The 24,650-nt window shown below is 37.3% G+C and overlaps 1 protein-coding gene across 7 annotated transcripts in view; it reads right to left on the bottom strand.

Moving 5' to 3' along the window:
• The window catches only part of DYNC1I1 (dynein cytoplasmic 1 intermediate chain 1), a 229,102-nt gene that overhangs the window by 46,552 nt on the left and 157,900 nt on the right, over nucleotides 1-24,650 (bottom strand). For 4 of the 7 annotated variants that reach the window (XM_070767291.1, XM_070767290.1, XM_070767292.1 and 1 more), the window contains 3 exons: nucleotides 17,221-17,334; nucleotides 13,120-13,253; nucleotides 11,415-11,559 (listed from right to left, as the gene is read on the bottom strand). In XM_070767291.1, coding sequence (XP_070623392.1) covers nucleotides 11,415-11,559; nucleotides 13,120-13,253; nucleotides 17,221-17,334 — 393 coding nt within the window. Of the gene's footprint in view, nucleotides 1-8,009; nucleotides 8,051-9,025; nucleotides 9,467-10,708; nucleotides 10,792-11,414; nucleotides 11,560-13,119; nucleotides 13,254-17,220; nucleotides 17,335-24,650 lie in introns of those variants that run through there. The other 3 variants (XM_070767295.1, XM_070767293.1, XM_070767294.1) reach the window with 3 other exon arrangements.

The following is a 24,650-nucleotide window of genomic DNA, read 5'->3' as shown; positions in this document are numbered from 1 at the left end:
CAGCAGATATGTCATGCCATTTTGCAATAAACAGTTTAAATTCTTCCCCAATCGGCCCCTTGGGCACCCCCTCCACGTCCAGTTAAATGTTGTCTTTGGCAATGTGCCTGGTTATCTCGACTGAGGTTACTGGGTCAGAGTCTAGGCAGTCAATTAGCAGGACTGGGTGGGCAGGGGTTGGATCCTTCAGGAGTTCTGGAATCAGGGATCTGCTAAGTGCATCCGTATGTCCTGAGGACTTTCTGGGGCAGTAGGTGACTTTATAGATGTATGCTGCCAGAAAAATTGACCAACAGTTCATTCATGGTGACAAGGAAATAGAGGTGGGGTGGTCCCCAGCCAAAAGTCTCAACAGCAGTTTATGGTTGGTGATGAGTTTGAAATCCCGACCATACAGGTACTTATGAAACCTTTTGACCCGGGCCACCACAGCCAATGCTTCCTTGTCCAACTAACTATAATTCCTGTCTGCCCAGACAGAGTCCTGGAATAGAAGGCGATTGAGGCCACAGTGCTGCATGGTAGTGGGTGGCTGAGGATTGTTCCCATGCCAAACAGGAAGGCATCACTAGTCGATACTAAGAGGTTTCATTGTATTGGATCAATAGACTGTCTGCTGTCAGCAATCTTTTTACTATATCCGGCCCCAGGTTCACTTTCTTCCCTAGCAACTGGTGCAGCTGTTCCACCACCATTGCCTTTTGTTAGAAATTTAGTAAACTTGGGAAGGCTTGCAGTTCAATCTGGTTGTAAGGTATTGGGGCATCTTGAATTGCCTTAATTTTGCTTTTTGTGGAGTGAATTCTGGCCCCATCGACCCGCTATCCTAGAAACTCGACCTCAGACACAGCAATGTGACACTTGTCCCATTTTACTCAGAGGCCCGCTTTCCTAAACCTGGTTAGGACATCTCTTAGGCAGTGTAGGAGCTGCCATTTATTAATTGCAGTTATTAAGATGTCATCACCACCCGTGGATCTTTTGCAATAATCTGTCCATGTCATTCTGAAAAAGTCCTGGTGTGACGCTAACTCCAAATTGTAACTGATGGCATTTGAATACCCCTCTGTGAGTTATGATTGTTTGGGCCTCCACCATAGTATCATCTCCTGGCAATTGTTGATATGCTTGTACTAGGTTGAGTTTGGCAAAAATCTTACTTGGGCCCAAGAAGTGCACTAAATGCTGCACAATTGGGACAAAACAATTTTTTAAAAAAAGGATTGCAGCCTCCATAGACTGACACTGACCAAACTGGTTCTGTAACATCACCATAATGTCACCAGCAGGTTAATACCGGGTTGGGTGAACTGGCCCAAACCAGGAGGAACTCACCTCTGATCCTAATCTGTTTTTTATGGGACTGTTTTTTCTCTTCGTTTAAAGACAGATGCAAAAAAACAAGTTAAAAAGTTCTACTTTCTACCTGTTGCTTATTGCCTTCTTGATACTTTCTCCCAGCAATGAACCAATTGTTTCCTTGACTTTTTTTTCTTGTTTTTAATATGTTGGAAGAAGGTTTTTTGTTTGTTTTTTTTACTTTTGTCACAAATCTTTCATGGTGAGCCTTAGCTTTCCTCACGTCATCTTTACAGGCTTGCTTTAGTTTTCTTTATTCTGCCTTAGTTTTTTGCCCCTCTTTCCACTTTTTATGCTTGCCATTTTTGACTTTCGATTTGTCAGAGAATTCTTTATGCAGCCATGCTGGTTTCCTTTGAGAACCGTTCTTTTTCTTCTTCATTGGTATTGTAGTAGGCTGGGCTTTTATAATCTCACTTTTCCAAATTTCCCAAGCTTCTTCAGTTGCTTTTCCCTTGAAGATTCTCATCCATGGAATCCTTCCCCAAATCTCTCTAGGTTTATTGAAATAATCTCTCCTAAAGACTCCAATTTGACTTAGATATGAAATGGCTGCCCTTGAGGATTCAGAAATGGTACAAAATATATAGCACCTTTTACCTAACTAGCTCAGAGGAATACCATGCATTTTCCTGGTGCTTCACTGGTCACCAGTAGACTTCCCACCCAATTCAAGTGATCCTAGCACTAATTTTATTTATTACCTATAAAACCTTGTACAGCTAGAGATCTTACTATTTTCAGGAACTCTAGCTAGGAGAGAATATTGGGGATCAAAGGTATTCAGGACAAGACAACTTGTGTAAAATAATTGACCTCCTGAGGTCAGACTAACTGCCATCTTCCAACACTTTAGAAAAGTGGGTAAAATAATTATGTCCCTTTGAGATTTTGGAAAGAGATTTTAAAACGTCTTCAATCAGGAAACAGCAAGTGGGTTTTTTAAAATTGCTTTTATATTATAAGCTGGCTAAAGTTTAACAAGCAGTCAGCATTTCAAATTACTTAAATTAATAAAGCCCATACAAGTTAGTCCACAGTTTTTGTGATACAGATAGCTGGGCCATCTGGGCAACATTGCTACTTTAGGAAACTCAATCTTCCAGAAGCAGAAATCAATGTGTTCGAGAAAAATTGCAGCATAATGGTCAAAAGCACTCTGAATTTAAGCAGTTAATAGAGCCAGTTGGTCTTATTTCTTTTTCATTCTTTTGAGCTTTGATGCTTAAAATTACTGTTTTGTAGTCTTGATAGATTACCCCATTCTATTATGTCTTATCCATCTTTGATGGAATATGACTCAGATTCTTCAAATCTAAGTACAGTGTGGATTCAAATTCAGAAAGAATACCTAAGAAAAAATGCATAAATATATAAATAAATACAGCCCCTACAGCAAGGGCCTTTTAAAAGATGGAATACAACTGATGAAGTGTCAGATCAGCCTGACAAAATATGGTGTTACTTGGAGACAGAAATTATGCCAGCTTTGGAGGCATAGAAGCTGAAGATACCCTACTCTATACTCACCAGTCTGAAAGATCACCTATTAACTTCAGAAGGACTTCTGTTTTACAATTACTGCTGAAGGTTAAGCCTTTTGCTCAATTTCCAGCTTATCTATTAAAGCATTCCACAAATTTATTATCACCAAATGCAAAAGGTGCAGCTTATCCCAGCTGAGTACAACTACACTGGTACCTCATCTTACGAATGCCTCTTCTAACGAACTTTTCAAGATACGAACCCGGTGTTTAAGATTTTTTTGCCTCTTCTTCCGAACTATTTTCACCTTACGAACCCAAGCAGCTGCTGCTGGGATGAAAGGGTTTCTTTTTTTCCCTTTTTTGAAGAAAGGGAGGGGTGGCTTGGAGGAGGAAAGATTTTGCAGAGAACAACGTGCTTGCAAAGGCACTGAAACGGTGTCTTTTTAAGAAAGAAAAGGGAGGGGCGGCTTGGAGGAGGAAAGATTTTGCAGAGAACAGCTTGCTTGCAGAGGCACTGAAACGGTGTCTTTTTAAGAAAGAAAAGGGAGGGGCGGCTTGGAGGAGGAAAGATTTTGCAGAGAACAATGTGCTTGCAGAGGCACTGAAATGGTGTCTTTTGAAGAAAGAAAAGGGAGGGGCGCCCCCCTTGCCTTTCTTCCTTTCCACTCACCCTTTAGCCTAGCCTTGCTTCTTCCACCCGCCCCCTTTAGCTGCTCCTCCCTGCCCTCTGTTCGCCTCCCTTCTAAAGTTTGGGATTTTCCTGAAGGATTTGCACACATTATTTACTTTTACATTGATTCCTATGGGAAACATTGTTTCATCTTACGAACTTTTCACCTTACGAACCTCCTCCTGGAACCAATTAAGTTCGTATGATGAGGTACCACTGTACTTGTATTTTACTTTTACATATTGCTTTAATTTTCAGGATAGTCACTTTCCTCTACTCAGGTTGCCATTTGTGTCTTTCCCTGTTTTATACATTTATTTTTCTGCATGTTTGCAGCTGCTATTCTGTCAATAACGTACATGTAGGTTATCCTATATACAGAAAACTGTTATTTTGCACATGTGACTGCTCAAGAATTCTTTTTCAAAAATACAGTTATTACTGTGGGATAGATAAGCAAATTCAAGAAAAACATTGTGGAAAAACTCAGTGCTGACTTTTGACCACCTGACTTCGTTTTTGGTTTTGCTCCTTCAAATTACCTAGAGAAAGACCATAATCTTCTCTTCATACAGCTGGATGGAAGCCAGACCTCTGGCTCCAGAGGTAAAGGGCAAAAAGTAAAGAATCCTGCCTCAACAAGCAGCTCCACCCATTCCTTTGAATCACGTTGGCTTTTTGACAACAAAATTGAGCTCTGAAGAAAATTCATTCATTGCTTTAGTTCTGAGCAAAACTCAAAACGCTGAGCTTATACAATAGACAGAACTGTTATCATATAAGCCAAATTTTCTACTTACCAAATAGATTGATACATGGTTCACTGATACGATTTACATGCTCTACATACATGAATGACTCTATGCTGCGGAACATAATAAATTTAGTTCGAGCATCTTTTCTTTCCCAAAAATTGTGGGGGGGTTTCTCCCAAGGTCCATTTTAAAATGTTTATTTTGACATAGAAAGGCAACCTTGAGTGCAGTGATCAACCAATTAAAATACTGTAGTAAATTTATTCTGTCTTAAAATAAGTAAGCCTATATTGCTATGCCTATTATCTACTGCTTTATTAATCAGTTGGTATCTAAGCATTGTGAGAGTGTGTAAAGAAAACCTAGTTTTGATCCCATAGAGATAATTCATACTTTCCACTTGAGAATTATAAATAGGAAATTAATTCCCTCTTAAAATGAGTAGGGCTAGTAATCACTTAGGACCTAAACATTGTGAGTGTTTGGAAAGAACATCCAGTTTGGATCCCTTAGATATAATTCATATTGTACACTTGTAAATAGGAGGTTTTAAATGAAGTAAGATATCTCATGCTAATAAGTGGATTCTATACTGTGCATCAAAGTCCATTTATTTATTTATTTATTTATTCATTCATTTGTCCGTTCGTTCGTTCGTTCGTTCATTTATTCATTCATTCATTCATTCATTCATTCATTCATTAGATTTCTATTCTGCCCTATTTGGACTCAGGGTGGCTCACAACAAAATAATACATAACATGTAGAAATATAAATTTAAAACATGCTAAAACCCCAATTTCTTTTAAAAAACCAGTATGCCATATTCAGGCATATTCAAACATATAAATTCATTCATCAGCTGGGGTTAGATGTTGATTTTAGCGGCTCCAACAAAGATGGTTCTTTAGACTCTTGTGGGAGACAGGGAGGGTGGGGCCAGTGTGAATCTCTGGAGGGAATTAGTTCCAAAGGGCTGGGATCACCCCAGAGAAGGCTCTTCCCCAGGACCTGCCAGGCAACATTGCCTAGCTGATGGGACCTGGAGAAGACCAACTCTGTGAGACCTGACTGGCCGCTGAGATACGTGAGGCAAAATTGCCGACTCATTAAAAAAAATTGAAAAGTGATTTGTAAAAGTAAATACCATCCTTTCATAGATTTGGGGGCATTTGCTTTTCACACAATTCAGATGATTTTAAATCAAACTAACAGTCCAATAAACATTCAGCGTTACCTTTTGTGCATATTGTTCTTAGAGAATTTAAACTGATTTTAGTGTACATATTTTTAACAAACCATTTTTCAAAATAAAATATTTTTGTGCATCCATTTTTTTGCATCTATACATGTTCTCCTTCCAGTTGTATGTCCATAAATGTCCTGGAAATATTGTGTATATTATAAAAGGCAGAAAAAAGTATATTTTGAAGTTCATATTTTTTCTGCAAATTTTCTCCATGAAGTTGCAATGTTTATTAGAACATTTTTTTTCATTTTATATTTAAAAATTTCCTAGCAAAATACTAAGTAGGTTCTGATTCCCAATGTTGCCCTTAGTAATTAAATAAAAGGAGAGACCAAAAATCAAAATGCCCACGATAATGTATCATGGACTACATAATATAATGATATTTTCTATATCTTTCAAGATAGTTTTTAATCCTGAAATTTCTAAAAAGATGTATATTATATAACTTAGGGAGTTTAAGTTCTTTATAGTTCTTTGTTGAATATCAGAATAATAATAAATATGGTTTGCTTAGAATTTATTTATCAAATATATATCTGACTGGCTCAAGTTTGATTCAGCCTTCCATCCTTTTGATGGTAAAATGAGAACCCAGATTGTTGGGGACAATATTCTGACTGTAAAACTTAGAGAGGCCTGTAAACCACTATAAAGCAATATATAACTTTAATTGCTACTAATACAGTGATCCCCCGGGTATTGCGATCCCGATCATTGCGAAACGGCTATATGGCGATTTTTCAACCCGGAAGTACAAACACCATCTGCGCATGCGCGCCCTTTTTTTCTATGGGCACGCATGCGTAGATGGCGCCGGGCAGATCAGCTGCTGGGCGGCTTCCCTGGGTCTCCTCTTGCTGGCAGGAGGGCGAGAAGCCCCCCCCAGTACCCGCTCGCCCGCCGATATATTTTACTACGAGTATCTCCTCTATAACCTTCATCATGTATTTTACTATGTGTATATAGATATATATCCACTAAAACCCTCATTGTGTATTGGACAAAATAAATTAAAAAAATAAAAATAAATAAAATATTTCAGTGCAAATTGGGTGCTCTGGGTTGGAGTTCCAAATTTTGCTACTGGAACTGTGTTCCTGGCCGTTCCCGTAGGAGCCCATCACTGAGGCCGGCCAACTCCTTGCGGACTCTGGACAGTGAACAACAATTTAAAAATAATAAAACAGTTTTTAAAAAACCCTTAATTTTAAAACATTATTGGATGAGAAGTGAAACATCTTTTTTCTCAAAGAAAAAAGAGTCCAGTTACTTTTTGAGAAAGCATCTTTGAGACAACTTTGACCTGGATGACTGAGAATCTCCACAGACACACAAATGTTCTGAGCCATTTCAACTTTACCTATGAGCCCAACAATCCCTTCTGGGAAAAGGATGGGCAAGCCAAAGGTTGAATAACCATATAGGACTGTTTACCTTGCATTGCATAGGAATGTTACTAAGGTAAAATTAGATCACAGAAGAATCAAACAAGCATCTGTTTAAATTATTTTGTTGAAACAAATTAAGTGAGGGGGGAAAAGCAGATTAGAAGGAAGGATGCATGGGTATAAGCAAACATGTGCTTGCTTTGGGAATACCAAAGTGAGTGTAAGTGGGAGTCAAAGGAAATTAATTTAAGAAGAAAGGGGAAAACAAATCAAAGGCAAAGCTTCCTGCCAGTCCTACCCTACCTGACCACATGGAAGAAACCACATTTAAGACTCCAAGCATCTCTCTCTTCTTAGATTTTGCCAGAACCCCATCCCCCTCAATAAGGACCAGAAGCAACGGAAAGCAAAAGATTAGTCAGTAGAGAAAAAGAACAGGAAAATTGTGGCAATTGTGTTTAGGGAGGAATGGCTTATTATTTGAACTATATGACAAAATATTGTAAGACTGTGATATAATTTTCAGCAAGCCATATCATTTAACATGCTGTTCAATGTCTTTTTCTATTTAACATCTAGAAATCCTTAACAGAGTCGGGGATTGAACTTTGGAAAGGTTGCAGGAAGCATGAAGAACCTAAGCCTAGACTCATTGTGATCAATGGGAAATTCTTCTCAAAGCATAAATTTCAGATGGAGACTTTTCCTCAGGATTGGAGGTGGAGGCAGTTTTTCCATATCTGATATTATTCTGATTACTCAATCCCTAACTAGTTGATGAAATTTATTTATAATTTTAAAAACTATCCATTATATGGCAGTCTTCAACCTACTACCACAATTGGGACCAGAATTTCAATTTTTAAGGCAGTTGTTTTAAGTCCCCAGAGGACTTATGATTTATTATTTTCTTTCCCATGGTTGTTAAGTGAATCATTGCAGTTATTAAAGGAAACATGGTCATTAAACAAATGTAGCAGACCTCATTGACTTTGTTTGTTGAAATATCCCAAGTAGTGATCACACGTTGAAAGTTGAAAACTATCTGTAGAAGCCTCAATGACTTACATTAATATCACTTAATATTCTTTCCCTTCCTCTTGTCTTTGAGTTTCACTTTTACCACATTATCATTTTATCTAGAAACATAGAAACATAAAAACATAGAAGTCTGACGGCAGAAAAAGTCCTCATGGTCCATCTAGTCTGCCCTTATACTATTTTCTGTATTTATCTTAGGATGGATACATGTTTATCCCAGGCATGTTTAAATTCAGTTACTGTGGATTTATCTACCATGTCTGCTGGAAGTTTGTTCCAAGGATCTACTACTCTTTCAGTAAAATAATATTTTCTCATGTTGCTTTTGATCTTTCCCCCAACTAACTTCAGATTGTGTCCCCTTGTTCTTGTGTTCACTTTCCTATTAAAAACACTTCCCTCCTGGACCTTATTTAACCCTTTAACATATTTAAATGTTTCGATCATGTCCCCCCTTTTCCTTCTGTCCTCCAGACTATACAGAGTTCATTAAGTCTTTCCTGATACCTTTTATGCTTAAGACCTTCCACCATTCTTGTAGCCCGTCTTTGGACCTGTTCAATTTTGTCAATATCTTTTTGTAGGTGAGGTCTCCAGAACTGAACACAGTATTCCAAATGTGGTCTCACCAGCACTCTATATAGCGGAATCACAATCTCCTTCTTCCTGCTTGTTATACCTCTAGCTATGCAGCCAAGCATCCTACTTGCTTTCTCTACCGCCTGACTTCACTGTTCACCCATTTTCCATGTAGTTTCTCTGCTATCTAATACGAATCCCAAACCTAAATGATATTTCTTATTAATTTCTGCATAATTCAGTTAAAAGATTCTTGCTAGGAAGTCGGGGAAGACAGATGAAACAACATAAGCGCATTGTATCAGCACAGTAATGTTGCTTAGAAATATGTACTTAAGCTGAAGTGAAAGCTGAACACCAGGAAATAATAATAACATATTTAAGTTTAGTATAGCTCATGCAGTAGTCACCAAAAAAATTCCTAACAGAGTCCCAATATTTATATTGTATTGCATACAAAATTTATATACATTACAGGATAAAAATGTTGCCTATATAGTATATTTTCCATAGTATTGGATATAGAATTAATGGGTGAATTAAGCAGTTAAAAACGGCATTTTGAAACCCTGTTTGAACTTGTTCAGTTCCCCAAACCAGACATATTCCTTTTGATGCATGGCAGAATAAAGAGATGCAAATCTGTTTTTTTTCTTCTTCATGTGGAATAGTATAATTCTCCTCTATGATAACAGGGTACACAGCATAGGGACCGCTGTACTTTAACATTAGCTAATAATCCTTGGTATCTATTAGTGAACAGGTGGCCTTTAGAAAAGAGTTTACATGTTCAAAGCTCTAATGCACTGAAGTTTTCGTTAATACCAGGATATATCTTGATTTTGGGGGCATTTTAATTCAGCTTTCATGGGTGTGCTATGATCTCATGATTCAGTGATCAAAATTACATTAGCTTCATAAACTAAAACTGCATCCTAGGGAACAAAAACAGGCAAATTTAATAAGTTAGGTAAAAGAAACGAGCGTTTTACAGTTATTACATATTTTAGAACAAGGTGTCTTTTCCTGAATTATATGGTACCATTTCCCTAAGTTTGTAAAGATTATGGCTTCTAGGAACTGCTGTTAGAAGATTAATGTTTTGTAGGATCCTAAGAGTTCGTTTCCATAATAGATTGCCTTAGTTCTTGGAAATATGCTATAATTAGAAAGATTCATGTAATGGGTCTCTCTCTCTATGTTTTTTGGGGGGAAAACTAGAGTTGGGTAATCGAGAATTGTATGGAAAGACTTGAAGTTTACATTTTTGTATCACATAAATGGCATTTTCTTCCACTTTTGGTCTGCCCGGAAGGATTCTTGGAACAATTAATAGATAATTATATTCAGCACTTGACTTCTATGTGATTTACAGACTTGCATCATCTGATATTTATCATAACAATGTTGATAATTTATTTATTTATTTATTATTTAGATTTGTATGCCGCCCCTCTCCACAGACTCAGGGCGGCTAATAATATTAAATTGATGGTGTCCACCACTAGTATTGCTACATAGTAGTGTGCAGCAACCAACATCTGATATTATCCAGTATGAAGTAATCAGTGTTTCTTTTCAGGTGTATGCAACCTGTCTTACCTTCCAAATTTATATTAACTTAATTTATTTATTTACTCACTCAAACAATGGATTATTATGGTTTTTTTAACTTTCTGAAATAGAAATAGAAATAAAATTGTCATATTAAAATCTAAGCTCCAGAAAATTCATTCAATTTTGAAATAGGTAAAGTTTCATATCATCAAATACTTTTATAAATACTGTAAAAAATACCAAGTTTTTTAAATTCAGGTTTATAGTGTTTCTAATACAATAAACTTGCATTTAAATCCAGATTTCAATGAATGGCCTTATACAGCTTGGTATCTCTTAGCTTTTATTTGCAGCTTGGGAAAATTGGTGATATAGATGCCACAGTCATCCAATAACTTATAATGAATTAACCAAATTCTTATAGCTTAGTAACATCAAATGTTACATATCATAGGCAAGTTCAAGTTCTATCCTTATAGAAATACCAACAGTTAGAATGATTGTTTCCTCCCCAGTCATAACATGGGTAGAGGGATTTCATTGAAACTCATCCCTTTCTCTCAACCCTGTATGCTTACTTCTACATCATAGTTACCTTATAATGAATGGAAACTTTTTTCCTAAGCTTCAGTGCAGTTGTAAATGGTACCCTCTTGTGGCCTGTATCAACATACTATTACTTCTGACCCAACAATTCTGAGCTCTGGAGGAATAGTAAAATGAGTTTGTGAAAAAAAGAGACTGGAAGAATGTTGGACAAATAAGATGCATTCATAGATTGATAGAAGGCAAGGCCTTGCCTTTCGTAAGCTCCTTAAAACCCACCTCTGTCGTCAGGCATGGGGGAATTGAGATATTCCTTTCCCCCCAGGCCTAAACAATTTATGCATGGTATGTTTGTGTGTATATTTGGTTTTTTAATAAGGGTTTTTAGTTATTTTAAATATTAGATTTGTTATATGCTGTTTTATTATTGTTGTTAGCTGCCCTGAGTCTACGGAAAGGAGCAGCATACAAATCAAATAAATAAACCAATAAATAAACCAATAAACAAACAAACAAACCTATCTATCTATCTATCTATCTATCTATCTATCTATCTATCTATCTACGGTATCTATCTATCTATCTTCTGGGTACACTTATTTTTACCCAGAAACTACTGAAAAATAATTCTGAAGAAGTTAAGTACTAAGTTTTTTGGGGAAAAACATCTATTATATCAGGTATAATGCTGTAAGAAGGACACCATCTAGTTTTGCTTAGTACTGATAGTTGGTGGAGAGGACAGAAACTAAAGCAAGCCTTCTTAATATCATTTCTTACCTTTGTAGTCCACAATTTGATGGTCCAATCAAACGATGATGTAACAAATAGATGAGAGAAATCAATTGGACCCACTGCCATGTGGCAGTTGATTCCCGTCACTGGGCCCTGGTGACCTTCAAAAACTTCTCCAATCCCTGCTTTACTGTGGAAAAAAACAAATTCATTTAGAAAACCTTCATAGTTTTCTTCACTGAAAATGCTATGATATAAGCATTCCATTTTCAAAATCAGTAAAATTAAAGTCACCTGTTCTTGCAAAGAAGAACAGATACCCATAACATTAACAGTGTCTTAAATGATTTTAGTGTAGCCTGCGATATATGCATACACACTCTGGTTTGCTTTTTTGAATAGCATCCTATGGCTTTTTCATCCTGACTGACAGAAAAAGTCGTAAAATAAACTATGGTTTGGACTGCACCTCTATTACTTGTACTCATATATCATTCAAATGTAAAAGAACAAACATCTATTTGCACTGCTAAAAATTTCTATAAATAAGTCTAATAAAATATACAGAATATCCCAAATAGTAAACTTTTTATGATAAAAAAACAACAGCTAACAGTGTTAAGAAAATTCTAAAAAAGGAATGGTTCATTAATATATTGCATTTATGAAGAAAAAATTATTATTTACTAGTCAGACTTGGAGACTTTATTTTAAGAAGCAGCATATAGGTTTTACTTATATGCAATCACTAATCACCTGGATGTCATGAAGATAAGTATTCCATAAGAACAAATACAGTAATAACAATGAATGGTTTTGTAATACTGTATATTAATGACAAATAATTGAGAACCAGCTCATTTTAGTGGCTAAGCACTGGGACAGAAACTTGGAGACAGAGAGTTCCAATTTTACCTCAGACATGAAATCTGGCTAAGTGATTGTTAGCCAGTTACTCTCTCTCAGCCCAACCCACCTCACAGGATTGTTGTGGGAAAAATAGGAGGAGGAAGACATGTTGAATATATTTGGTGAAGTGGATTATTTGTAGGACTAATAAGTGATAGGATAGATAGACAGATAGAGATTGATAGATGATAAATAGATAGATAGACAGACAGATGATATATGATTGATAGATAGATAGATAGATAGATAGATAGGCAGACTACATACATTAGATAGATAGATAGATAGATAGATAGATAGATAGATAGATAGATAGATGGATGGATGGATGGATGGATGGATGGATGGATGGATGGATGGATGGATGGATGGATACATAGATAGATAGATAGATAGATAGATAGATAGATAGATAGATAGACAGACAGACAGACAGACAGACAGACAGACAGACAGATATAAATGGAAGATAGAGAGGAACCTATATACCTACCTACATACCTACATACATACATACATGCATGCATGAATATAATACATACATATAATACATGATAGATAAAAGATGGATGGATGGATAATAGAGAGATAGACAGACAGACAGACAGACAGACAGACAGACAGACAGGAGAAGAGGTCTTGAATATTTTTGAACTCACAGAAAGTCACTGCTCCAGATAAAATCAGAAATATTTTAAAAATTGCCTTTAAAAGGCATTAATTGCTGGAAGAGCTCCTGAATGGATTCAGCCATTTTACCACATTGTAACCTACAGAATTGCCATAAGCACAATCATATAGCCAAAGGGGGGGGAGGGGGGGGAGGGGGGGGAGAAAGTACCTTCCATGGCGACAAGCTGTGTAGACAGTGCCCTCTTCACTTCCAACTACAAAGTTGTTAACATCTCCAGTTGGGAAAGCCATTCCAGTAACTGCAACTGGCTTGGATTTATTATATACTAGCTCCATACTCTCCTAAAATAAGTTAGAAACATTTCTTTTCAATTTATTGTTTCTTGAGCACAGTGAGATTGGGACAAGAGAAGGACGTAATGAAACTTCTCCAACCTGAAGAATATACCTGCAAATTCCTAAAGACCTAAATAATATTAAAAAGTGTTGCCTGGAAGCTTAAATGGAAGGACACACTGTCTTTTTTCTTTACTTCCAGAAATTCTCTGCAGATGATAGGTTTTTGCTACTTGTCTATTTGTTTCTTGCTGATCAATAGATTATGATTGTGGTGAAGCAAATGGAATGGAATCTCTTTGGTTCTAGGGAAATCATAGGTTATTTTCCAGTCTACCTATAAAAATCCTGCATAGAAGTGATACTAATTATCAAAGTAAATTGCAATCTTATTTATGTTTCTGGAACAGTATTTAAATCTATGTTGCTAATATACCATAATACAGTGTTCCCTCGATTTTCACGGGTTCGAACTTCGCAGAACGTCTATAATACGGTTTTTCAAAAATATTAATTAAAAAATACTTCGCGTTTTTTTCCCCTCCACCACGGTTTTCCCCACCCGATGATGTCATATGTCATTGCCAAACTTTCGTCTGCCTTTAAAAAGCATTTTTTAAAATAAACTTTAATAAATAAACATGGTGAGTAATGATCTAAATGGTTGCTAAGGGAATGGAAAATTGCAATTTGGGGGTTTAAAGTGTTAAGGGAAGGCTTAACATAGCCAAAAATAGTGTATTTACTTCCGCATCTCTACTTTGCGGAAATTCGACTTTCGCAGGCGGTCTTGGAACGCATCACCCGCGAAAATCAAGGGAATACTGTAATCTCCATTTATGGTGTTCTTGTGTGTAAAATTTCACCTAGGTTTGGAATATCTGTAGAAACTGTTCTAAAATTACTTTCATTGCCACTTTTTCTTTGCTTCTTTTATCTGGCTTCCACCATTTTCTATTTAGATCTTTCAATCTTGCCTACAATTCACAATCCCCTTCATTTTTATCATATGCATAGTTCCTTACCCTCTACCTATAGGCACAAGAACTTGCATCATACCTGTACCGCAATAGTGGGTTGCTCCCGATTCGGTCTGGTTCTAAGAACCGTTAGCACTGATTGTGGGAGCTCCTGGCCACCTGCGCTTCCTCTTGCTACTGCTTCAACATTTCTGTAATGATATTTGTCCAAGTAACCAAACCTAATCCCCCCTTTTTTTACTGTGTAGTTTTCCAGAAGGATGAAGAGGGCGCTCTCCTATACCTGATCTAAGGAAAATCTGGTTCAAACAGTAAAAGACTTTGGGGAGTGACAGTCATCTTGAATTCCTGACATTAAATAAAGATAAATTGCAGTATATTTATACATGCAGATCAGTTATAAGATCTAATTTCAATAATTTAAAGAAATACTAGTCAGGAATGGCATGGACAGAAATTAAGTCAGAGAGAGATCAAGGGAGAAAATCTAAGACGCTTAACTGAATTTGAAAATCTTAGCCATAATTTGAAATAATTACTGGGCCCAATTTATAACTACTGGTCAAGTCTAACTCAGAAATGGAAAAAAATCAAAGCTATACTGTATGTGCAGATACGGCACAATTGCTCAGAGATGTTTCAGAATAATAAGTGACAGTGGGTTTCAATTATAAGGAGATAAACTTCCTTGTACATTTTGGCTGGGCAAAGAAAAATATCTCTTTTATATGTAAGTAAGATAGCTCAGAACAGTCACATCCAAGAAATGCCATACTACCTTTATTGTAAGCTTGCAGTAACAGAATCACGTAAGTCTGAAAGACCTTTTATTCTTCCTACCTAGGGTCAGTCTCCTTTAGCCTCAGATTTATCTATGCTGCTGCTCTTTTAATGCTCCCAAGGTCATTCTTAAACACCATTACATTGTGTAAGGAATGTTCTTCAAATGGATCGGTGGGCATTGAGAGAGATTGTTATGCTCTGAGACCAGGAACTCAAGCAGGTAATTTCTGATTGGCTCCTAAGTTAAAGGGTTCCCTATTTAAACCCTTGCCTATAGCAGGTCCTTGCTGATGTTTGCCTGCTATGACCAACAAAGAGTTGAAGTCAGTAAACCATCTCTTGTCTCTTCAGTCTCCTGCCTCTTGGAGTCTCTTCCAATCCTTAACATTTTTAAACATTAACTCTAGTATATTCTATAACTCCTTCTCTTTTCTAAGCTAATGTAAACAATTTAGAATTTTAGAAAAAGTTCCTATTTTTTGCTAGAGCTACCACTGTGTATCCTTTCAATTTTTACCTATTTTGCAATTCTGAGTACATTTTCTCTAACTTTCAGATGAAAGAGACACATTCACATATATACAGATGGAACACACACACACACAAATGCACACACACACACACACACACACTTATTTATTTATTTTATTTATTTATTGGATTTGTATGCCGTCCTCCTCTGTGGACTCAGCAGCAGGAGCTTAAAATGAGTTTAGTAGTTTTAGGGGCGGAAATGCTTTTACTCCAGCATGAAAGCAAACCACACTCTTTCTCACCCCTTTCATGTGTATGACAAAGATCTATCCATTTCACCATCCTACCAATTGGTGCTCTGGTCACTGACCAATGCCTTTAAGTATAGCCCCCTTTTTTTAAAAAAAAAAATGCTAGGTAGTCCTTAACTTGCAATCACAATTGTGCCCAAAATTTCTGTTGCTAAGTGAAACATTTGTTAAGTGAAGGTTGTCCCATTTTGCAACCTCTTTTTGCCACGGTTTTTAAGTGAATCAGTGCAGTTGTTAAATTAGTAGCAATGAATCTGTTTTCCCCATTTGCTTTGCTTGATAGAAGGTTGTAAAAAGGGTTCACACGATCCTAGAACATCCCAAACATCATAAATATGAACTAGTTGCCAAGCATCTGAATTCTGATCACATGATCATTGCAATGAAGGTAAGTGTGAAAAAGGGTCATGTCAGTTTTGTCAGTGCTGTTGTAACTTAGAACTGTCACTATATGAACTATTGTAAGTCGAGGACTATTGTAGTGCCTATCCCTGTTCTACATGAACCTAATTCAATATGAGAGATAAACACTGTCCTATCAACTTTTGTCTCTTATATTTCACTGTTTCCATTAACAAATCTATGTAGCTGGTACATTTCTAGTATCAGGAGTAGAGAGAATAAATCTGCTTAAAATAACAAACTATTTTACAAAGAATGAGGAATTGTTTTCTCTCTATCCTTAAATCAGTTAGTTCACATAAAGAATAAGTATCAGCTTTGGCTATATATAACTTGAATAAACCTGTAGATTCTGTTATAGAACATTTATTAATAAGTTTCCAGACAACTTTTCTTAAAAGATATTTTTAAAAATATATCACAAACAACATTACTATTGTTTTCTAAAGTAACACATGTTGGCCTTATAAATCACTCCCTCTTCCATTTAATACCCACCACATGGGTTGGACTTCAACTTCCAAATTCCTTATGCTGGTTTGTATTTGTTGGTTTTCAGATTGAGGAATTGCCTAACAATAATATTTAAGAATAGGAAAATGCATTTGTCTAATTTTTAGGGGTGGTGGTGATTTTTTTGTTTACGACTATTTCTAGATTCAAATACAATTTTACACTATATGTTGCATTACAATGAAATGTACACTGGGTAAATGATTTTATGGAATAAGCCTGATATACCACAGCATGTCTTATTATCTGTATTATAGAACAGATTACTTCATTTTCACTTAAAACTGACCTGCGTATTAACGCATTACTCTAATTACATGATTTGAGACAGAGGAAATGGGTTTTGGCTCTAAGAGGAGGCAATTGCTGGAAGCAAACTGCACTCTTTAAAGTAAAGTACATCCATGGTTTTAGTCTGCATAGGATGTGAGGCTTTAGTTTTTACGAATGACATTCCATTAATGGGTATGAGCCATCACTTTCTTCTTGTGTAAATAAAAACAAACCCACCTGTGGAGTTGAAAGCATATCCAAACTCCAAGAACACATTTTGCCATCTGTAGAAACGGTAATGAGATTGTGAGCGTTCTGTGTTCCAACGACATTTACACAGTAGACTGGGTGCTGAAAACACACAAAATACCAAAAAAATATCTGAAGGTGCTGATTAAACATTTTACTAACTATTCAGAGGTTATGTGCAATGGAAACTAGATGATTGTTCAAGACTTGAGTCCTCTCCTTTTATGTTGATCTAAATATGTTGATCCTGTAAGAGATTAAAACATTTCCTTTCTCTTTCTCTCCCTCTTGTTTTGCTGTCATATCTAAATAAAATGATTATGTTTGTGAAAATACAGCATTACATACTGTAGAAGTATAGATTATATAGGTAATGCTTGACCCACAACCACAATTGAGCTCAAATTTCTGTTGCTACGTGAGATATTTATTAAATGAGTTTTTCCCCATTTTAAAACCTTTCTTGCCACCGTTGTTCAGTGAATTACTTTCACTAAATTAACTGTTGTAAGATGATGACTACCTGTACTTACAAGTATATATTAGCATGTCTCTGGAGATTCACAAGTCATCCAGGTCATAGTTGTCCCCAAAGTACTTTTCTTTTTCCTTTTTCTTTTTTTCAAGAGGCTGAAGAAGCTTCCAAAAAATCCCAAAAAGTCCAGTTGCCTCTTGAAGGAAAACCCTCCCCCACCTTTGGGACACTTATGTTACCCTGTTTCCCCGAAAATAAGACATACCCCGAAAGTAAGGCATATCAGAGGTTTTGCAGAATTTGCTAATATAAGGCACCCCCCAAAAATAAGGCGTAGTCATGTTTACATACGGTACGATGGAAAAACATACGGTACCATTCAAAGCTGTTCATAGTGGTACCGTAATAATGTGGCATCCCCTGCTGGCCCCTTCCATCGCTTTGTACTGTCCAGTACAGCTGACACAGTCTGCTGCTGTCTTACCGCCATTACAGTCTCCACTACAGTGCGTTGACTATAGTTCCTCTGGTGGCCGGAAGCTGCAATAGCGGAAGTATACTGTTGTACCATATAAGTGCCGTCGTTTGTGTATGTGGGTGCCATACTGACAGGCATAGTTCCCTCTAAGCTGAGCAGAGAGCAATGGCTCATTTAAAAATCATCATCAACTCAGAGTTTTTCAAACCTGCCCAGAAGCCGAGAGGGAAAGAGTGAGAGGGAAAGAGTGCCGCCCAGTCCCGAAGGGACTGCCGCTCAGACACTATATTTTTCCGCCCCCCCCCCCCAAAAAAAAATTAGAGGGAACACTGCTGACAGGTACCGTACCGTAATCAGTGTACCGTACGGTACACTTTCTTTGGGGGTGTCAGCTTTTCTGCCTATGAATTTGTCTTATTTGAGAAATATAAGGCACCCCCCGAAAATAAGACGTAGCACAACTTTTGAAGCAAAAATTAATATAAGACAGTGTCTTATTTTCGTGGAAACACGGTAGCATGTGGATGATATTTCAAAACGTAGAAGCCAACAAGCTTCAATGTGGGGGGAGGGGAATCAAGAGAAAAGAGAAGGAGGGAGGGAGGAAAAATCAGACCAGGACTCAGAAAGATATTTAAAGACCAGAGCTTCCCCAGACAAGCACAATCCTAAGCACACTGAAGATGTCTCCTTGAACAGGGATGGACTGTCAAACCAACAATGTAACCCAAACTACTAATATTAAAAGATATTTCAAAGGGTTATTACTGTATACTTATTTATTCTTGATTCTCAAAATGGCTCGTCACTTTTTATGCAGTCTCCATTCATTCATCTCAAAATATTTTTGTGTTGGATCACATAAATTCAGAGAATATATTTTTTCCTGAAACTCATATCTAGTTCTTCCATTCTCACTAACCTTTATTTCATATGCACCTGAAACAATCTTAAAGGCACTAATTCATACTTTGGATCATACATTTTTGTAGCCTGGATGATAATTCTCTGCCTTACAAAGCAAAGGTTGCAGGTTCAAGTCCCAGTGGGTATGGCTAGCTGATGAGGCCAAAATAAGGCCAAAATAGATCTATCCTAGTCTCCCTTAATTTTCAAATTCAGCAAAAAAAAAACATGTGACACATACAGATAGAATTGTCAGCTATCAATAAAAAATTAACTGCCTTGGAAATGGCCCTGGGTTGGGCCAAGAGGCAAATAAGAAGCTGTGATGTTCCTTCAATACACCAGGGTGATTCGACACAAAAATATGTAACCGTTCCCTGGTGCAGAGCTGAAGGGTTTGGATACTGTAGCCTAGAGGATAATTCTCTGCCTTAGAAGGCAAAAGTTGCAGGTTCAAGTCCCATTGGGTATGGCTAGCTGATGAGACCAAAATAAGGCCGAAATAGATCTATTCTAGTCTCCCTTAATTTTCAAATTCAGCAAAAAAAAAACATGTGACACACACACACACACACACACACACATATATTCATAGATTTCACTCACTTTTCATGTTCATTCAAAAATATTACATCCTTTCAATGTGTTTAACTTTCTCTCTCCCATCCCTGCTTTCATTTATCAATCCATGCTGCCTTATCTTTAAAATGTTTTTTTTACAAATATATACACTGCAACTCTACAGAGGGAGAATACTATAGATAGTTTTATGGAGATGTGAAACATCTCATCTGCTTTAAATCTTCTTCCAGAATTTTTTTTTCAAAAACTGACCACTGAAATTTATTGATTTATATACCACCCACCTCCTAGAAATCCAGATGGTTTACATTAACATTTAAGAACATATTTGCATGTAATATTTTCATAGTGATTTGAGAAGACCTTCATATACTTACATATATTTCTCCTCACCCTTATCCCTGAAGAAATAAACTTCATAAGGTTTTGGAACCATAAACACCACATAAGAGCTATAATCCAGTTAGTATGTGCGCACACATGCGTTCAACTAAACTTCTTGATTTTGAGGCTCTAAGTTTTCAACTACTTTTTGATATGTCTAAGTATCTCTCCATTTGTCTCTTACTCATTTGTCTGACAGAAGCAGCCTTTCAAATGTGCTCTGTATGAAATAACCCAAACGTGAGTCATTTCATATAGACGTTTACTGGACATTTGCCCTCCTCACTATGGTGCTTATGCAAGCTGGTAATATAGTCTCCAAAATTTGGAACTGCAAGGACGGAAGAGGCTAAAGTTCAGATAGGTGGGGCAGGATTCAGTAGCATGAAAATGGATTCCCATTTTCCTCACAGTACATTCTCTGGCAAAGCCTGGCTTTAATAAGCGCTGTCAGCTGTCAGTTTCATAAGCAATAAATCTCACTGCAGATTGAAAAGGATGTTTCTAATACCAAGTGGGAGGCAGGGAAAAAGGGAAGAAGATGAGAACTACAATTCTACTTTTCAGATAGAATCTCTGAGTTCTTTCCTGTCCAAGAGGATGCCATCTTGTTTTTATTTATTTTGGAAATTAAATCATCATGCCAGAGGTTTCATTTAAATAATAATAATTAAAATGTCCTGTTATTCCCAGTGCGGATGTTTAGTGGGCGTGAAAGAATATTAGGGAGTAACATGTGGTACAGTTCCTTTCCTGTGAACCTTGACATCAATTTACAGGAATATGCTCAGGAAATTTAGAAACTAGTAGCTGGTGGTAATAAATTGTGTATGTTTCGTTTTGCACCAGATGAAATTCTTATTTAGTACTACAGTAAGTTTGTACATATGGTTTCATTCTCAAGGTAAAAGCATCGCATGTCTAGACAACTGTTGTTATTCTGCTTTGATGCCATTGTAGTAGAGTAGACAATCCCCATACTGATTGGGAAATTGTTGGAATTGAAGTCCACACATCTTCAAGTTCCTAATACTGAGAAACAATAGTGTCCTTGAGAGAAACCTAGATGTCCTAATGCACCATCAGTTAAAATAGAGTCATCAAAAAAAATTATTTATTTATTTATTTGCCTATTTATTTATTTATTTACCTATTTATTTATTTATCTATCTATTTATTTATTTATTTTGTCCAATACACAATGAGGGTTTTTAGTGGGGATATATATATATATATATATATATATATATATATATATATATATATATATATATATATATATATGACGGTCTTGGTAAAACAATCAAGTAGCCTGCAAGTTCCAACTACTAAGGATATCACGCATAATCTATAACCATTAACTAATCAGCATACCTCAGCTACATCAACGACCCCAATTGTTACCCCACTGACTCACCAGGAAGTTTCTACACAGCAGGCAATTGCTGAGCCATCAAACCAACCCAGCCACCAGTATTTATAGAAGGAATGCAGCTCAGGTTTCGCAGTGTTCGCCTGAGAACAAGGACAGAAACACCAGCCTGAAGATGACGAGTGAGACCTCGTCGAAACATCGCCAGAAATTTCCAAATCCTACACGGGAAGAAACCCGAATATACCAAGACCGTCATACCTGTACCCGTGAAAATCTACGAAAACAAATATTATATATATATATTCAGCTTAAACATGTGACATATATATATATATATATATATATATATATGTAGATTGTTCTGAGTTCGGGTTTTGCCCTGTGTAATGTTTTGCATGTCTATGCGACGTTTCGGTGAAATCACATTCACCATCTTCAGGCTGGAGTTCCAATCTTTGTGTTGTTGTAAATGGAATATTAGCATATATTAGTATATATATTAGTATATTAGTATATATATATTATTAGTATATATATATATATACACACACACACACACACACACACAGTAAAATACATGATGAAGGTTATAGAGGAGATACTCATAGTAAAATATATCTATGAAAGAATAGAAAAGAAGATATAGTAATAGAACATATCAATGAAAGAACAGAAGAAGAGATATAGGAATAGAAGAAAGGAATAGTAGATATAGGAGAGCAATAGGACAGGTGACGGAAGGCACTCTAGTGCACTTGTACTCGCCCCTTACTGACCTCTTAGGAATCTGGATAGGTCAATCGTGGATAATCTAAGGGTAAAGTGTTGGGGGTTTGGGGATGACACTACGGAGTCCGGTAATGAGTTCCACGCTTCGACAACTCGGTTACTGAAGTCATATTTTTTACAGTCAAGTTTGGAGCGGTTAATATTAAGTTTAAATCTGTTGTGTGCTCTCGTGTTGTTGTGGTTGGAGCTGAAGTAGTCGCCGACAGCTGCAGCTGCCAAAAAACCAATGCAGGCCTAGGATGCATCCAGAGCTATGGTGGCACAGAGGCTAGAAAGCAGTATTTCAGGCTAATTCTACCAGCAGTTCAAACAAGGTTGACGCAGCCTTCTATCCTTCCAAGGTCAGTAAAAGAAAGATCCAGATTGTTGGGGAAAATATGCTGACTTTATAAAATGCTTAGAGAAGGCTGTAAAGTACTATGAAATGGTATACAAGTCTAAGTGCGATTCCTAATAGAGGGATAGAATCAAGACCACAAGAAGTAATAATACACTATACCAGTGAGGCTGTGCTTGAGACATTTTATCCAGTTGTGGTTTTTATATACACCAAAGATGCTGAGACTCTAGAGATAGTGCAGAGAAGAACAACAAACATGATAAAGTATCTAGAGGCTAAATCATATGATAATGGTTAAGGGAATAAGGAATGTCTAGTCCTGTGTTGGCAAACCTATGGCACACATGCCACAGGCGGCACACACAGCCGTATCAGAGGGCATGCGAGGCGTCACCCTCTGTCATCTCCAGCGCATATGAATACGCTAGCCAGCTGATTTTCAGCCTTGGAGAAGGCTGTTTCGCCTTCCGGAGGCTTCAAGGAAGCTTATCTGAAGCCCAAAAGTGCAAGAGAACTAGCCAACAGGCAAACCAGAAGTTCGGAAAAATGGACTTCTGGTTCACCCATTGTGCTCTTTTTCACACTCTGGATGTTTCCTGAAGCCCTAGAACAGTGATGGCGAACCTTTTTTTTCCTTGAGTGCCGAAATTGCGTGTGCTATCGTGCATGTGTGAGTGTCCACACCCATAATTCAATGCCTGTGGACAGCGAAAATGGCCTCCTCCGTTTCCAAACCTCTGGTGGGCCTGGTAGACCCATTTTTCACCCTCCTCAGGTTCCACAGGCAAAAAGTAATTCCCCCCCATCTCCCTGGAGTCTCTCCGGAAGCCAAAAGTGGCCTCCTGGAGTGTTCAGGTGAGAAAAAAATCAGCTGGCTGGCACGCACATGCACACTGGAGCTGAGCTAGGGTAACGGCTCATGTGCCACCAGATATGGCTCCGCATGCCACCTGTGGCACCCATGCCATAGGTTCGCCATCGCTGCCCTAGAGTGTAAAAAGCAGCACAACGGGAAAACCGGAAGTCCATTTTTTCTGAATTTCCGGTTCAGCCATTTTTTCACCATCCCAGGTTTCAGTGAGGCCTGTGTGCATATGTTGGGACGGGGGGGGGGGGTATGCATATGCAACGGAGGGCACATGTGTGGGGGAGGGAATGGAAGTTGGTACATGTGTGCATGCTAGCCAGTGAAGGGCTACTAAAATTTTTACTACCACACTGTGGGCGTGGCTTATGCAGGACTCCCTGCATTTTCTTTCAATATCTTTCAGTGCAAATTCGGTGCTCTGGGGTGGAGCTCCATTTTCGCTACCTCACTGCGTTTGCCCCCATCCGGGCAGTAGCCCACCCCTGATGCTAGCACACTCTCTCACACACCCTTTCGGCACACAAACCAAAACAGGTTTGATAGGTGACATGATAGTTGTCTTTCAGAACTAAAAGAGCTGCCACAGGGAACAGAAAGATCAACTTATTTTCCAAAGCACCGAGGGAAGAAAAAGAAATAACAACTAGAAGATAATAAAAGATAGATCCAGCCTAGAACTAAGGAGAAATTTCCTGAAAGTGAGATAAATCAATCAGCTTGTCTCCTTAAGTTGTGGGTGTTTTATTACTGGGAGTTTCCAAAAAGAGATTGGCCAATCATTTGTCTGGAATTGTATAAATTATCCTGCTCATGAATGAGGTTGGAATAAGGGACTTCCACATCCCTTCCAGCTCTGTCATTCTATGTTATCTAAGCATTATGGTTTGGATCATATTGATTATTCTCAAATATGGCATTTTGTGTTTAATTATATTACATAGACTACAGTATTACAAATTGGAGTACCACTAAAATCCATATGCATTTTGTATAAAGTTTGTTTTAAATTGTATTACATTCTGAAAAGGTATATTCATTATATACCCTCATTATGAAGGTGTATACAGTTGGTCTTCAACTTGGCTCAATTCTTGAGCCAAGAATTTATGTTGTTAAGTGAGAAATTTGTTAAGAAACATAGAAACATAGAAGATTGATGGCAGAAAAATACCTCATGGTCCATCTAGTCTGCCCTTATACTATTTCCTGTATTTTATCTTA

Source organism: Erythrolamprus reginae, chromosome Z (assembly GCF_031021105.1).
Source record: "Erythrolamprus reginae isolate rEryReg1 chromosome Z, rEryReg1.hap1, whole genome shotgun sequence".
NCBI classification, from domain to species: Eukaryota; Metazoa; Chordata; class Lepidosauria; order Squamata; family Dipsadidae; genus Erythrolamprus; species Erythrolamprus reginae.
Note: the sequence above shows the minus strand (reverse complement) of the source record. Positions and strands in the feature narration are given on the sequence as shown.